Here is a 17,098-nt window from a genome sequence, read left to right as displayed (position 1 = left end):
AATTATGTGCGTTAATTATGCATAATACAACTACAACATTTAAGCTAATTGTAAGCACAGTCTTATCTTTAAATATAAGATTATTACTCTTTACTTAAATCTCTCATCACGAAATGAAGAACATACCTCCTCTCTGATGAAATATCATAGAAGTCACGGATGTCCTGTCCTGATGACTGCATAGAACGATAGAAAGCCATTTGACTTTCCTGACTAGCGAAATCAACCTGGTCAGGGAAAACAAACCCGTTATATTCATTTGATTCAAAAACACGTTGTTGTAGTTCTCCAGTGAACTGCCTACAACTACCGAAAATTTCCAACTACCTTAATTTTGCTTCCTCCAATCTTCCATCCTTTGGTTTCTCTAACAGCCGCTTGAGCAAAATCTGTGTTGTTGTACAAAATGAGAGCCATTCCTTTCAATCTATCAAACACAATCTGTGAAAAGAACAAACAGTTAGCCTCATTTAAAGAGTCAAAATAATTTGTGCTTAAATAAGTGCTTTCTGGTTACTAGAACTCTACCTTGGCAACAGGTCCGTAACGACAAAATTGTCGCGTGAGGAACTGTTCTGTAATATTAGAGGACAGCCCATCTAACCACACACATGCGGTTGGCATACTCTTCCCAAATCCAAGCTGTAATCCATTCACAATAAACATTAGACACCATCCAGTCAAAATGCATAAGAATATTATGATGGACAAGACAACAGCAGTGAAAACTTTATTTTTCAGGAAAAAACATTTACCACAAGATCAAACATTTAGTTTAGGGGACACAAATCAGAAAAAAACTCTTCTATGGAGAATATGATCCATCAGTATTTTAAGGCTTTCCTTGTAATTCTGTGCAAGTTTGAATATTCAACCAAATCTGCACCACTGTTTAAACTAAATTGACTACTTTTGTTAATTTATTAAGCAAAATGAAATAGACTAAAAATGGCCTAACAAATATATTGTGAATATTTAGTAAATTAACTGTAGCAGATGAATACTGATTGGATTTGTAATAATGAAATTTTGTGTGAAATGTCACATGTAAATTTAAAACTATGCTGTAGCCCTCAGAAATGCAATCTCTAAAAATATAATGCTATTATGATATCAAACTCTAACCCCTGTTGATGTGCTGCTAATGCAATGCTTCACTACAGGAACTGAATTTGCAAATACCTTTAGTCTGTTGGCTCCAAGATACTCTCCATCCATTTTCTTGATGGCTTTACAAACACTTGCAATATCAGAGTACTGAACGAATGCATACTGGGGAACACCATTAACCCTTTTGATATCAATGTCCTGAAATAAATGGGGAAACTATTATATAAGAAAACTTATTTCCATAAATACTACTCCAGTAGTGCAGATGAAAACGAATTGAACATCTTACCACGACCTCTCCAAATCGCTGGAAAACATCAAGTAACTGCTGATAATTGGTAGTCTTTTCCAGATTTCCTATAAACAACGTACGGGTGGCCTTTGGATGAAATTCATCAATGCGTCCATCCAGGGGCCGAAATTCATTTTCACTTTCTGTTTCTGTTAGAGGTGAAATTACCAAAATGTACAATCAACTCAGCATGGCTAAGACAAAAAAATATCTTGAATCTTAAAACAAAAATGCTCACCGGGGCCATTCCAGGCTGTGACCTCAATCATCATCCCAAAGAAGAGCTTTCCTTTGGACACGTTAAGAGCCTTTTCCTGGTCCTCCTGTTGTCTGAAGAACACTAAGCCATAACGCTCTTCTGATGCTCCGTGGATCTGCACCGATGTCACTTTCCCATATTTTTTAAACTCATGGAAAAGCCCATCCTTCAAACTTGTATCTGAGAAAAGTTGAAACACATTTTTAAACATCGAAAGGTTAAAATGCACAACAGCTATTTCTCTACCTAGAACATTGAGATTCACCTAACGTCATTAAAGATGTAGTTCGCCCAAACATGACCTTCCTCTTATAATTTACTCACACTTACGGCGCATTCACACGGGGCGTCAGCGTTAACGTTTCCCATTCACTTTTAATGGGTGACGTCTAGGGCTGTCACTTTTCGTTCGAAAATCGATTGCACAATCGATCGGACCAACCAAAAAACGTTTCGAAAACGAAAATAGGCAATCGATTTTAACCAAATATGTACACTATTAATTTTAAAAGAATTAAACAGTTAAAATATAGATGTAACAAAACTCACAAACAAGCAGAAAAAGAAAATAAAGAATCTCGAAAGTGCAGTAGGTGTGCGAAAGCTAGACAGAAAATACCCAGCAATTTTACGCACCTATAGTTTCACGCTTTCAATCGCTGCATCTAGTGTTTTGCAAAGAAAATGGAGGACAACGTCAATAAACCTGTGCAACACGAGACAGCGTCGAAATTGTGACCTTACAGGAGATGATGAGTTATGACAAGGAGCCACCCTTGCGAGCTGACAGCGACCCGCTTTTGAGATGGAAGATTTGCAGTACGAAATACGCAGCTGGCAACGAAGTACCCGAGTTTCCCTGGGACATCAGTGCGGTCGGAGTGCGTCTTCTCAACAGATGGACATATAGTGAATGAAAAGCGCTCTGCTCTTGACCCCTTAAATGTTGATCGACTTGTTTTCCTGACCAATAATTTGTAATGGCCCTAGTCTTTTTGCGCATTTCATTATGCCTGCCTAGTGCCGCCTAAGTGTCGGTTACATTTAATAAAAAAATACACAGCATGTTCTTAACTTCAAGTAAGTCTATTTAAAGTTTCATTTTTGAACAGTTGTTTGAAATGGATCGAATCATTATTTAAAATAAATTTTGAATTGCCTAAATCATAAAAGCAGCCGGTTGAACCTGCAGTAATGTTTTTCATTTATGGCAGCAGTCCACTCTGCATATTTTTTTAGAGAATGTTGCACTACTGTTGCTGTTTTTTATTCTGCACGAAACTTAATGACAATGAATAAGAAATATTGCTGACTTGTGCGTTTCAGGCGCTCTCTTTACATTTGTCTGTTATTTGGCGTTAAATGGAAATGTCTTTTTTAGACATGGAAAATCGATTTTACAATCGATTCAATGAACACTTATATATTAAAAATCGAAAATGATTTTTTCACAAAAGTGACAGCCCTAGTGACGTCATGCGTTGCCGAACTGAATTGTGGATCCGTCGGAGCCGCGTCAGTGCCGTTGCTCGCGGCAGAAGTTGAACATTTCTCAACTTTTCAAGCGGCAACGCGTGCGTCAGCCAATCAGATCGCCTTATGCAAATAACCTAGGCAGAGCCAGCCAATTACGTTTATGGAAGAACGGAGCATGTGTAGCGGCCACTGTGATTGGCTGTTGGCCACGCTTCAGACAAGCCTTCCGTTAAGCGCTGACGCCCCATGTGAATGCGGCGTTATGCCATCTCAGATACATAACTTCAGCTGAACACAAATAACTTCTTTTCATGTTATCATCTTATATGGGAACCAACAAAATTAAGCTCAAAAAAAGCTAATACATCCAAATGACAATGAATTATTTATGCCTCCTGATAAGCCATTATTTAGCGTTTGATACATCATGTATTAATGGTAAACTATATAAGATCAGCAGGGTAGGTTTAAATATGGTTGCAAATGACATCACAGCATTTTAATATAATAATTTTTGTGTTCGACTGAAGAAAGAAAGTCATAAGCATCTGTAATGGTTCGTGTGGTCCGAGAGTAAACTGAGATTTTTTATATTTGGATAAACTATTGACCTAAATTTGGTGCGTCAGATTAATGTAACACCATGCACGCTCGGAGACCATCATACCATGTGCAAGGAGCTATTAAAGAAGGATGGATAAAATGAGCTGATGCAAGCAGACGATGCTCACCTGTGGACCGTGTGGGAAGGTTCTGAACTCTGATACCAAAGCTCCTCCGTGGCTCATCGGAGTCCATAGCGAGCGTAGGAGGAGCCGGAGGTGCATGCGTTGCTGCAGACTGCACAGAGCGAGCTCGAGACCCTTCACTGGAGCTGCTGTTTGAATCACTGCTAACAGAATCAAGCGAAACATTTTCAATAAACAAAATCTATATTTAGCCACACAATGCTAGAACAACCTAGCCTGACGTTGTCATACTCCATTCTAGTCAGAATTTGAGTCTGATACCGATCCATTGAGCTATAATTATGAAAAATGCCTCTGCACTCAATTGGATAGACCTACGACCAATCAGAGCAACGGAGTGTGTGACGTACGTTGAAATTACGTCTTTTGCAGCCTGACCGAACTGCTAGTTATTTCGCTACAATGACACTAACATTGTGATTATAACTAAGTCTGAGTTATGTTGATATATGTTGTGTTGTTTTCCAGCGGTCTTTTGTATGCACAAGGTTTACAGAAGTAGGGCTGCACGATTCCTGCTAACATGTAAAATCACGATTTTTCTCCATGAGAAATCAGATCACGATACTCTCATACGATTCTTTTTTTTTTTCAACAAAAACATTTATTGCACTCAAGTAAAAAATGTGCTCAGTGACAGCGTAACCCCACAAATCAGGAAGAGAGAGGAGAGAAACGATGGGGTCTGATTGGTGAATGAATATGGTTTGGTTTTACACTGTGCGAGTAAGTTTGACTGATAAAGCATCTTGGATTGTAATGTAAATACGTGAACATAGCATCTGAATACAGGGAAATATGTGCAAGTGAATCGCCGTCATTAAGAAAAAAAGACCACAATTATGTATGAATCGAGATTGTGATACTTTTTTTAGAGTAATCGTGCAGCCCTAATAATGAGGAGCAAACAATCGTGTTAGAAGCTCACAATATATCATTACCATGTACAGAATTCTTACTATTCATATATGCCTACATTCTACGGCACCTTTAAAGTCTTTCAAAGGACTCCAGTGGATCAGTAAATGTCTTCTGAAGCATAATGATGTGTTTGTGAAAGAAACACTTAAACTTTAAAACTATAAGTATGGCCTTTTATGTATTAGTCATCCCCACATTCACAAAAAAAACGTGTTCTGACACAAGGGTGACCTCTGACCTCTTGCATGGCATAAAGCTCTTGAAAGAAGCCCGCAAATTTCAGGATTGTTTACAACACAGAAGAATGATCATCGCCTGGAAGTGAACTATGTTGTAGACTCTTAGTTTTGGACAGCGTTTTGTCCTTCACATTTGTTTATTTTCACATAAGCATTACAATAATGGCGCTTTTCCATTGCAAAGTACTCCACGGTTTGGTTTAGTTTGGGTCGGGTCAGCTTACTTTCGGGAGCTTTTCCATTGGGATCACTTCGTAGTACCCGATACTTTTTTTCGTACCACCTCGGTTGGGGTTCCAAGCGACCCGAGCTGATACCAAACGTGACGCGGAAACACTGTAGTTCACTGATTGGTCTGAGAGAATCGTCATCGGCGCCGTCATCCTATTATGTAAAATATTAGCTTTAGCTTAAGCTTGCTGCTAGCTTGCGCTGTCTCCAGCAAACATGTTGTCATCTGTGCTCTGTTTTAAGTTTCCAAACACCCCTCGACAGACGCCACGGGTGTTTGAACAGAAACTGTTATGTGAGACAGAGGTAGTTATAAAGGCGATGTGCAAAGTAAACTTCTATTTGTGGTGGCCAATTTAAATTTTGTGGCGGCACATTCGCGACGTGCACGTCAGTATTATTTATGCTTTAATGCAACTTCATGGAGGCTCAGCGGAGCGCCGTCGACCGACGCCACGGGTGTTTGAACAGAAACTGTTATGTGAGACAGAGGTAGTTATAAAGGCGATGTGCAAAGTAAACTTCTATTTGTGGTGGCCAATTTTAATTTTGTGGCGGCACATTCGCGACGTGCACGTCAGTATTATTTATGCTTTAATGCAACTTCATTGAGGCTCAGCGGAGCGCCGTCGACAGACGCCACGGGTGTTCGAACAGAAACTGTCATGTGAGACAGAGGTAGTTATAAACGCGATGTGCAAAGTAAACATCTATTTGTGGTGGCCAAGTTTAATTTTGTGGCGGACTGATAAATAAATAAATGTATGGGAATGTACAAGGACGCTCTCTCTTGTATGATGTCACAGCCGTATGCAGCGAAAATATAACGACACGCCTATAATTCCTCCCACTGCGAAGTGATACTAAACTCAATGGAAAAGCTAACCACGCCAAAGTGAGGTGAGCTGACCCGACCCAAACTAAACTGTGGGGTACTATGCAATGGAAAAGCGCCATAAGCTTGTGATAAAAGGTCATTATGTGAGAACTTTGCTCCCAGTAATATAAAAACATTGACAAATTAGGCTTGTGCTGATTGACGATAGTATCGTGCATCAACGATCATCAGACATCGCCAATAGCAGGCTTTCATGACAATAGTTGGCGATGGTTATTAATATTATTATCATCATAGTTTTAAATTAACATGCGCATTGTGTGCTTTTCCTCGCATGAGAGTGTTTGTGGGTTTCACTTTGCATGAGAGAGCTTGTAAGACACACAGATTCCTTCTTGCACGCACCTGAACTTAATCTGCGTGTCTTGGACTCTTGGTTGGAGCTGAATGCGCGCAGCATGGACAACTTCTAGCACCTGAACTTGTAATGCGCATGATTCAGACTCTTTCACATGAGCTTTAAATACGCGCGTCTCTGACATTTCCGTGCAACAGAGGTTGTTAGGAGCGCATGGGTTTAAAACCAGAGAGTGTGTTCGTTCGCACCGGAAATGAGCGCCTGGACTTTGACACGTTCGGATTAATGGCATCAGTTTAAAGAAGGTTGCAGTCATGACAGTGTTGCCCTTGCTTCCTTCTTGATCACCAATCAAGTGACTTGTCATAAATGAGTAAACTACTGCCCCGCCCCCCAATACTATCGTGTATCGGCAATCTCACATGCTGATGATAGGAAGATCTCAAAATTGGGCATAACGCCCAACACTGATACAAATTTTTTACAAAGTTTTGCTTCAGAAGGCATTTATTAACCCACAGAAGTTGTTTGGATAACTTTTATTGTAGGTGTCTATGATTTTTGGAGCTTGAACATTTTAGGACCCACATATGTACATTAAGGACTGATGAGGTAATTATCAGTGAATTTTCATTTTGTATGCGAGCTGTTTCCTGTTAAAGGAAGTCATACGGCACTGCCATTAATTCACCTAACTGGACTAACATGGTTTATTTTGTGGAACACAAAAAATTTAATCGGTTACATGTTTGGAAAAACGCTAAATCTCATATAAAATACATAGTCAATAATGTTTGTTTTATTTTCAGTTTCAAGCCCTACATTGTACCGTTTTCATGGAAAGTGCAACCTGAAGCTAAGCGTCTGGTGCCTTACCTTCCACTTCCTGTGCTGCTGGTGCTGCTGACAGAATCAGAGCTGGATGATCGACTGCGTGAACGTGACCGCGGACCCCGGCCAGGTGAAATTGGGGTTCTTTTAGGGGAATGAGATGCTTTGGGGGTCTGGCCCGTGCTCCTCTGGGGCGACGGGTGTCGAGACTGGGAAGAGTGCGAGGAACGACTCCGACGATGATGGTACGTCCGATCTGTGCGCCGACCCCGGTCGTCTCTGTAAGGGTCGCGGCGAGCAGAACCGGAAAGTGTAAATGAGTCCCGAATTCGAGACTCGAAGTGAGGCTCTGGGGTGTCAAATCCACCACTAATAGAACTAGCCGCTGGACTCGAACTGACTCCAGAGGCGAACATAGACCGGTCCCGATAATAGTCCGTGTTGTAATGCCGTGGCCTTTCAAAACTGCCACCGCGTTCATGATGTCCGTATGGACTGTGTTCATACGCTCGCTCCCGACTGTCAGAGCTGCTGTGAGAGAGACAGAAGGAGATACAACAGAAAAGAAGAATATACAAACTTAGAATTTAACTAAATACATTGGACACATCCATACAAAACAACATTCCTCCCATCAATTTTCATGGAGGAAATCAAATATACCCTTTTAAAAATCATTTCCTCTTGCTTTTAAAGTTCTACTGGACTTGGTTGGGGACGAATTATTGACACTGACCACAAACTAAGATCTTACATCAAGCTGATATTTTGAAGGATGGGGATATTATCCTGAATGTGAGCCATAAGAATACGCTCTTGCACCTTAATGAATCATGCAATTATTACAAGGCAGTTTACATTTTATTTACTTATTAATAATCTGATGAACCGTGCATGCTATCTCTCTCTCTCAATACTGACTCCAAAAGAAAGAAAGTTGACAAAATAAAAAAGGAGAGTGCAGACACACTTAGGAAAACCAGAAGCATGAAAAACTCTTCAGACAGACAAACAGAGGGACACAGAAGGGTTAACACTACAAGCTACTAACTAAAGGATGACTTTTACCTAAAGGCTCTACAGTTAGTAAATAACACAGATTAAAGTAACAGGGTGCATGTCTAGGTTAGATAAGAGAAAGCACAAAGATGCATAAGGCATGGCAATACCAACCTTTTCAGAGCAGTAACTGACCCTACATATTCCCAATACAATATAGGAGGAATTTTGTGTGAGCCAAAAACAGTGACGCCGCAAAGCGATGCTTGGAAAAATGAAGGATAAGGTCCCGATTCCCATTATCCAAAAAAAATCTTCTTCATCCAGTAAGGAGAGAGTCGTTTTGCTCGAGACTGTCCAGAGACTTAAGATATGCTAAAAGTATTCGAGAACAGTTTAGGAAAAAATAAAAAATATGTTCCTGACAGAAACCGTTAAAGAACATTAGATTGACTACAAGAATGTCTTGGTTATTTTCCACTGGTAAAGGCAGGAATAATCCAAACATTTTTCAAAACTTCAGGGTAACAATAATCAGCGAAATGTTTAGTAGGGAAAAAGGAAGTCTGTAATTCCAGCCTGTATTCCACTTATTAGTTCCTCAGCATCCAGACAAACTTCAGGAAACTCAAGTATCTACTTTCATCTTGAAGACATTTCTAATGTCCATCTGAGCCCCAGTAAGAGGCTGTTGGTTGTGTACATCCACACGAGATGAGGTAATCCAGCAAAGTGCTTGGGTTTGATCTACACCTATACATCCAGCACGTGATTAGATCCAACGTTTCGGCTGTGGAAATCTTTCTCTATCCAGGCTGAGATGTCTTCGGATCTTGATAAATATCCACTGTTTGCAGTTCTGAGCTGTGGTAATGTTTATGTCCCTCTCTAAGCATGATGGGTGGTGAAACAGATGGAAATGATGAGCCCTGACAAACACTTTTAACTCCACATGGACCCTCAAAATGGCAACCTCACCTTAATCCTGTCCTAAATCCAGCAATCTTTACGAGTCTTGAGTTTTTTGCCGTCTTAAATCCACTGGACTGGCAATACACATCCACGGCTGACCACGACAGACGGTTTGAACAATGACCGGATGGGTGATGGAATAATCGTGCAAAGCAAATAAAAGGGAGAAAAAAAGAAAACATTTCAAAACGTCGGTAACACGCGAACACGACTACTTTCCCGGTAAAAATCTTGCGTAATCCATTATTTGGCGTATACTTCCAAAGAGCGCGATCCAGGGGTAATATCCGAAATTTGGGGTAACGCCTAATATCCAAAACTCACCCGTTACGTCTCCGCCATCGTAACATCCAAACCGACCGGGATATTTTCCGCAGGGGTAATATCCAACTCAGAAGAGGGCTATGGCTCACACAGTAATCCCACATTTTGAAAACACCAATCTAATCCACTCATTCTTAACATGACAGACAAGGATTAATATATCCGATTTGCGAAGTCAGGCCTCAGAGAATGAAGAGGGATCAATAGAATCTGGTTTAATCAATCTGTAATGGCACTGGTTCATTCTCATGTGTTTAACCCAACCTCAACCCCTTTTTGACAGTGGGAAACTCTGCTATCTGACACATAGTCCCCCTGTAGTGAGGAGGGAGCCTGTGTCCACTTACCCGTCTAGTCTGCGTTCATAGCGCCCCTCTCTGGTGTGGAGAGACACCGGGGGCGCATAAACCGGCCCCACGGAGCCCCTCGAGAACCCCGCAGCCTCCCTTCCGTGGCTGCTAGATGGGGTGCTGTCTTCCAGACCCCGCACAGCGCTGGGCACTGAACCCGGCTCATTGTAATCGGTGCGAAGGTCCCTGTCCCCCATTTTGTTGACTGCATTATGGGCCTTTTGAGCACTTTTGATGTCAACAAAATCCACGAATGCTGCGACACCGCCCTCCGAACCACGCTTCCGCAACACCTTAACGCTTTCCACCCGTCCATACCTGTGAGAAAGAAAAGCAAAACATTAGCTGCATTTTCACTACAGATTTGCGCAAAACTTTAGCGTTATTTTCTAAATGTAGACAAAAACTATTTTGAAATGACGATGTTTTCATTAACCGATGACATGCGACTATAGTTTTTCCTCTCGCGATAGGTCATTCCAAACATCACATCGAAATGATGTTGGTAGGTTTACTAATATCACATCCACCACACTATTATTTGTAATCCAAGGAAACATAAGAGTATTATCCAAACAGTAATGCCAAGAAAAGCCACTTATACTTAGAAGTGGCAATGTATAGTTGTTTCTTTGACGTAATAGTAGATTATTTTAAATTTAAAAGAGATGTAGGAGTAATGTTATCCAAACATTATTGGCAAGGAAAGCCTCTTATACTTGTTAGTGAGCAGAAACGTATTAAGGCGTTTCTGGGAGGTTTTACTACATACCATATCATCTTCAGATAATAATTATATGACTTCCTTCAGGTTACATAAAAACGCAAATAAACTGTTTCCATTCCAGTTTTGTGAAATATACATTTGGCGAATTGCTTGAAAAACCACCTCATGTTAGAGTAAAAACCTTTTTGCAATATATGGGAGTTTTTGTGAAATTGGCGTGTTTCAATTGGCTGTATTTTCAATTCACAATGTCAATTTGTACAATTTAAAGGGTAAGAGAAACGCAGCTACAAGTAATTTTACAATTTTACGTGACCACGGCAAGAAGAAAACATCATATAAATATAAACGGGGATAATTTACCCCTTTTGTACGTGTGACCACTTGGCTGATTGCCAGAACTGCTAACCTTGTCAACAGCTCAATAACAGATTATTTAAGTTTTTTATTAATTTTGTGTAAAACACCATTTATCTGGTATCATGCATATATCCAATAATGTCATCACATCATCATTCACCTTCCTCTGCATTTTATCCAGATTCCCGGTGCATGTCTAGGTTTAACACCACTAGATACCTAAACCATTCTCTTTTTGTCCAGTTATTGGTAAATCCATAATCATTATTGATGATACATGGCATAATGGCTAACCACAACATGTACCAGGACTAGTAGGGCAACATTTTGGTGGCCACATGCAACAGGTCAAAAATACTTTAAAAAAGTATAAACCTACACTGAACAGTCAAGTAACTTTGACAAACGTATGTAAACAACTTATACGTCGCCTCAAAATTAGGAAAACTCTCTCCAAGTACCAGCCAGGTATTACTGACTGGGAACAAACACGCATGTCAACTAGAATAACCAGCACTTAAGGTTTAGGTTAAGCACTTCTTGTTTATCTATCAAGTGAGTCGTTAGTTCTGTGTGGTTCTGTTTGTTTTTAGATTCAATATGAATGTCTAGTAGTGTCGACACGTCATGATCCAAACGCGCTTTTTGTCGTGTCATTAATTCAGTTTAAACAAATACAGCCATTCATCTTCCTGTGTGGATCCCAACAGTACCAATGTTAGTAAGGTAAGTTAAGTCCAACAAGATTTAGTTTCACAACTAACTAAAATGTGAGTAATGTGATCTTTATATTTATGCAGTTGATCTTTCTCAGTGTTTTTACTTCGTTTAAACGTCTCGTGCAGTTAAACCGGCTCAGCCCTTCCATTAGCAGCGAGCTAACCGCGCACGTAACGCGACGCATTTGCCTTTTTCACAGAAAACATGGCGCTTTTGTGCGAGTTTGAGTGTGGCGTAAGCAGCCACGTTAGTGAGCATGAAACAATTGTCGTTTTTTGTGGAAATTACCTCAAACTTTACGAATTAAACAGTTAAACATTAGCTAGCAGGTCAGCTATCTGCTGCTCCACTTGATCGTGTTAATAAGGTCCATTTGAGAGCCTTTCACTCCACGGCGGTTTGTTTTTGCCTTCTGAACCGTGTTTGGGTTTATTTCTGGACTTAAATGTTGGGGTTTTGCCCTTTCGTCGCTGATTTTGTGTGTGTGTGCGCGCCCGAGGCCCGCGTCACTGCGCGCGCTACTCCGTTTCTTGTTTAACTCACCGTTTAAAATGCTCCACGATCTTCTCCTCGCGAACATGTTCGGGTAAATTTCCCACCCATAGGTGTCTGGTTTCCCGAACCATCCTGCGTCGTCCGTGTCCGGTTCATGCACATAGGCGCTTTCGCGTCGTTTAATCTCTGACCGTGAGGGAAAATCCACCGCGAGCTTCTGTGACGAAAAGATCTCGCGGCGGTGCTCGTGCCCGAGAGGTAGCGCGCGAAGGAACCGACGGTGACGAGCGATGCAACCCTGCGCGTCCCCGCGAGTATGCGCCATCCGAGCAAATGTCACGATCTCATGAATCTGATTATAAATGAAAGCTCTACTGAAACATCAAGCTTAAGACCAGTACAAGCTGGTGAGCTGGTTTTTGCTGGTCTCCCAACTTGGTTTTGGGCACTTTTTAAGCTGGTCTAGTTGGATTTAGCTGGTCAGACTGGAAGACCAGCTGACCCACCAGCTTTGGCAGGCTGGGAGGACCATTTTAAACCAGCCACCAGCTTATGCTGGATTTTTCAGTAGGGAGGCGTCTTATTGTAAAGTGTCCGAGTGAAACACAGATAAGTCACATATATTAGTTTATTTTAAACAGTTTGACTATCACAATAGAAGTGAAAAAAATGGTGGTTTTGTTTCTTTGGTATATTTTGTACAGATTATATAAAGTGTGCAAAAACATCAGATTACAGCTGATATGTTGGATACATTCATAAACAGTGGATTATGTTAAACAATTATATAAAAAAAAACAAGTATTTATAATAATCATCATCATCATCATTCATCATCAGCATTTTTGGCTTTCAAATAGACTTTGTGTCTTGATAAGTTGTCGTTTAATGTTGTGTGCTTTGGATGAGGGAGAAGTGACAGGGTTTACACAGAATCTGCCCATCCAGAGGGTAACAGCCGTTCTCATTGGGCTCTGGAGACAGAAGTACATTACACACCTGAAAGAGAAAGCGAAACAAACACCTCAATCAATCGTAAGATCAAGAGATTCTCGTTAGATGATTATTGAATATTAGACCTTTAAATCGCTCAATCACTGCTATATAATAAAGACAATCATACATGTAAACACACACACACACACACCTCACAGCGGTAACAATCCTCATGATACGAGTGACCCAAACACTCCACAGTGTAGCTGTCTGTCCCATCTTCACGCGGGATTATCAACTCTCCACACACGCTGCATTGCGGTGCATATTTCCTACAGGAAACACAGATGTGTGTTAGTGTCTCAAATACACAATCATACTTTATTAGTACTGTACACAAATGATAATGCTTGGCCAGCACTTTGCAAGTTTGCATTGTACTCATATGAGGTGTTTCCTTCAATAAACCAGATGAGTTATTATTCCAGTAGCTCCAGGTGTAAACATATTACACTTTCATGAAATACACTTCTGATAATTTACTCATCCAAGATGTTGATGTCTTTCTTTGTTCAGTCAAGAAGAAATTATGTTTTTTTTTTTTTTTAGGAAAACATTCCAGAATTTTTCTCCATATAATGGACTTTAGTGGACCTCAACAGTTTACAGTTTCAATGCACCTTCAATGACGATCTGAACCAATAATTACTGTCTTTGTGTCCGTTTATTGTTATAAATGGTCTGCAAGTGTGTGTTTCACTATAAAGCACATGATTACGTAATACGTAAAGGTCGCACTGGTGTGTCACACGGCTAGTAGGTCTGGACGATTAATTGTGCAAATGCGCCTTCTCTCAATGAATGAATGAATTTAAGTGAATTACAGCGAAATGCCTCTACATCCAAAAGCCAGATGGCGCTCTCGTGCAGAAAAGTAATGTGCGCTGCAGAAGAAGTTCCATTACAAATGCTTTTCTAGAAAAGAAACATATTTATATCACCGTTCTTCAAAACTTTTCAGGTCTTTTCATGATAATAAAGAATATTTATAATGATTGTGTTTGCTTTTTTAAATGCACATCATAAACGACTCAAACTCTCAGTGATTTTAGATTGATAAGGACTTACTAATGATCAAATAGTCATAGTTCATAAAAGAGCTGTGCATGAAACGATGCAGAATCAATATCAGACAGATATTTTAAATGGGAAATGCGATGCATTGTCACAGCCCTAATGTCTAGTGCAAGACGAGAAGTTGTGGTTTAAAAGTACTTTTTTTGGCTTAAATTATGGTTTTGCTAGATTAGACCTCTATGACTCGTTTAGGATCGTCTTTGAAACTGTAAACTCTTGAGGTCCACTATATGAAGAAAAATCCTCAAAAAACTTAATTTATTCTCGACTGAACAAAGAAAGACACAAACATCTTGGATGACATAAATTATCAGGATTTTTTAAGAAAGTTGAGTAATCTTTTAACTTACTTGCTTTAGTTATTGTCATTGTTATAATATTGATTACAGCTCTTCATAAAAGAGTCGGTGTATTTTTATAGCATCTATATATTAAAGTAGATCTTTATTATAAAAAACCAACTGTTACATTTAAAGGTAAGAATGAAACTACGCTTGTATGTCTTATGTTTTTAACTGAATGGCGTATGCGGTCAACAAATACGACTTCTGGAAGACGCACCGAAATCCTGGCCAGGACGCATCCGTGAAGAATGGCACGTATGGTCACACTAGTTTTGGGCCTGTGATCAAAGACTTTAGTGTATAAATAGTGTAAAACTAATGAATTTAATATTGAACAGCTCTACCTGTAATAATCCTGCAGACAGTAAACCTCCCCAACTTCTCCCTGTGCAAATCTCTGCTCTCCGATTGGCTGTCTGCATGTTGTGCACACAAAACAGGGCGGGTGATAGGCTCGTTCCAGAGCTCGAATCACATGATCTTTAATAACATCACCACATGCCCAGCACGGTTCCAGACTGGCCTGTAAAATACACACACACACATTTAATATCACTCATTTACATTACTCGTAACTGCAAACTGTGTGTCATGTCATCCTTTATTGTTTTGAAAGCTGTTCACATGAAGGTTTTTAAACGGGTAAATGGGTTTACAGGCTTTTCCTGTGTCCTCCGTTTCTATTCTCACTCCTTTCACTTCCTCTTATGACATCATCATCCTGATGGAAATGACTTTTTGACAGTAGTGTTCACATTAATTCTCTGTTTTTGAGCCAATAGTTGCTCATCTATCTGTATAATACTGACATGATCACCTAGCAATAAACGTTCTTGTTATTTTGTAAATGATGAAGTAATAGAAGTACTTTCTTAAATGACAACACAAGCATGTTTAGGTGTTTATAAAGGTACCTGATAACAGTCCTCACACAGAGGAATACCAGATTTATTATAGTAGAGTTTGGCAGCGAGTGGCGTGTGGCACTGTCTGCACTGAAAGCATGCGGCGTGATAACTGCGGTTCAGGGCGTCGATGGCGGGTTCAGACAGCAAAACTGGTTTACGGCAGAAACCGCATACATCTGCGACACACAGAAGACCAGATGATTTAGGACCAAGCCAAGAGGATGCAAAGTTTTCATTGCTGTTGTTTGTAAACTCACCGATGGCCTGAGGATCTGTAATGTTGTTCAGATTATTGCCTGCAGAGGCTGCTGTCATCAAAGTGCTGACCTGCCATCAGAAATCATGAAAAACATTTGTTGTTGTTGTATCCAAAGGGAAGAACACAATTATTTGCATTCGTAAAAGTGTCGCTATACAACCTTATAGATATGTGTGAAATATTAGGTGTGGTCAGATCTCACGTGTCTCTTTTACAATACAGCATACATATATAAACAGCTCAGCCTGTCAATCATTTGACAGGTTTGGCCACATTCGTTTGGCTGGCATGTCTTTGGAGGGCAGGGCTTTATACAGATGGAGGCCACATGGCAGCTTTACACTGCAAAAAACGACCTTCTTACTTAGTATTTTTGTTTTCTTTTTAGTACAAATATCTAAAAACTCTTAAATTAAGATGCATTTTATTGATGTGCAAAAGACAGAAGAAAATAAGTTTAGTTTTTAGACCCAAAAAAATCACATTTAAGTGAGTTTGTGCTTAAACCAAGCAAAAGAAATCTGCCAATGGCGTAAAAAACTTTTTTCTTAAACACTTAATTCAGGAAAATTTCACGAAAATATGCTTAGCCCATTGGCAGATTTATTGGCTTCTTTTAAGTAGGGCTGCAAAATGATTAATCGCGACTAATCGTTTGCAGAATAAAAGTTTTTGTTTACATCATATATGTGTGTGTGTGTTTTGTATAATAATTCTGTATTTTTAAATGCACACACATGCATGTACAATGTGTGTGTATTTATATAATACATAATTATTCCACACAATACACACACATACCGGTATATGATCTAAACAAAAACTTTTATTCTGCAGACGATTAGTCGCGATTAATCATTTTGCAGCCCTTGTTTTAAGCACAAATTCACTTAAATTGTATTTTTTTTTATTAAAACTAAACTTATTTTCTTGCTCATTAAGAAAATCCATCTTAATTTTTTGTTTGAAAAACGCGTTGGAAAAGGAGACGGGCCGATCAAATCAAATCAAATGCCGGGTTGCGTATGTGTGGGGCGGGTCTATCAACAGAAGGTCCAGATTCTATTGGGGTAGGGGCGTGTTTGTTTGGGTGATTTCAATTATCAACATTGGCTTTCAAACATCATGGACTCCGCCTTTAAGGGGCAGTTTCCCGAATAGGGTTTAGGCTAATCTAAGACTAGGCCTTATTTATATTAGGTCATTTAAGAAGTTTTACAAACATACCCTACAAAAAACACTACACGTGTGCATCTTGAGAAA

At 39.8% G+C, this 17,098-nt stretch overlaps 2 protein-coding genes and 1 long non-coding RNA gene across 8 annotated transcripts in view; 1 reads left to right on the top strand and 2 right to left on the bottom strand.

Annotated features, from left to right (window-relative positions):
• Window positions 1–12,572, bottom strand: part of LOC129453213 (msx2-interacting protein) — a 21,479-nt gene extending 8,907 nt beyond the window's left edge. The window contains exons 1-10 of one of the 5 annotated variants that reach the window (XM_055217337.2): window positions 12,300–12,572; window positions 9,947–10,267; window positions 7,350–7,832; window positions 3,869–4,029; window positions 1,641–1,841; window positions 1,400–1,551; window positions 1,183–1,308; window positions 529–642; window positions 328–441; window positions 127–227 (exon numbers count right to left, since the gene is read on the bottom strand). In XM_055217337.2, coding sequence (XP_055073312.2) covers window positions 127–227; window positions 328–441; window positions 529–642; window positions 1,183–1,308; window positions 1,400–1,551; window positions 1,641–1,841; window positions 3,869–4,029; window positions 7,350–7,832; window positions 9,947–10,267; window positions 12,300–12,382 — 1,856 coding nt within the window. In that variant the 5' untranslated portion in view covers window positions 12,383–12,572. The other 4 variants (XM_055217335.2, XM_055217336.2, XM_055217338.2 and 1 more) reach the window with 4 other exon arrangements.
• LOC129453225 (uncharacterized) overlaps window positions 11,525–17,098 on the top strand; it is an 8,263-nt gene continuing 2,689 nt past the window's right edge. Inside the window, exon 1 of the long non-coding RNA XR_008647374.2 lies at window positions 11,525–11,762. This is a non-coding gene — a long non-coding RNA (uncharacterized lncRNA). The remainder of the gene's footprint in view (window positions 11,763–17,098) is intronic.
• fblim1 (filamin binding LIM protein 1) overlaps window positions 12,866–17,098 on the bottom strand; it is a 5,959-nt gene continuing 1,726 nt past the window's right edge. For both annotated transcript variants that reach the window (XM_055217346.2, XM_055217347.2), the window contains exons 4-8: window positions 15,834–15,903; window positions 15,583–15,752; window positions 15,013–15,191; window positions 13,399–13,519; window positions 12,866–13,250 (exon numbers count right to left, since the gene is read on the bottom strand). In XM_055217346.2, the coding sequence (XP_055073321.2) occupies window positions 13,137–13,250; window positions 13,399–13,519; window positions 15,013–15,191; window positions 15,583–15,752; window positions 15,834–15,903 (654 nt within the window). In that variant the 3' untranslated portion in view covers window positions 12,866–13,136. The remainder of the gene's footprint in view (window positions 13,251–13,398; window positions 13,520–15,012; window positions 15,192–15,582; window positions 15,753–15,833; window positions 15,904–17,098) is intronic.

The sequence above is a fragment of the Misgurnus anguillicaudatus genome, unplaced genomic scaffold (assembly GCF_027580225.2).
Source record: "Misgurnus anguillicaudatus unplaced genomic scaffold, ASM2758022v2 HiC_scaffold_31, whole genome shotgun sequence".
Classification (NCBI taxonomy): Eukaryota; Metazoa; Chordata; class Actinopteri; order Cypriniformes; family Cobitidae; genus Misgurnus; species Misgurnus anguillicaudatus.
The sequence above is the reverse complement of the archived record's forward strand: the minus strand, read 5'-3'. Positions and strand labels throughout refer to the sequence as shown.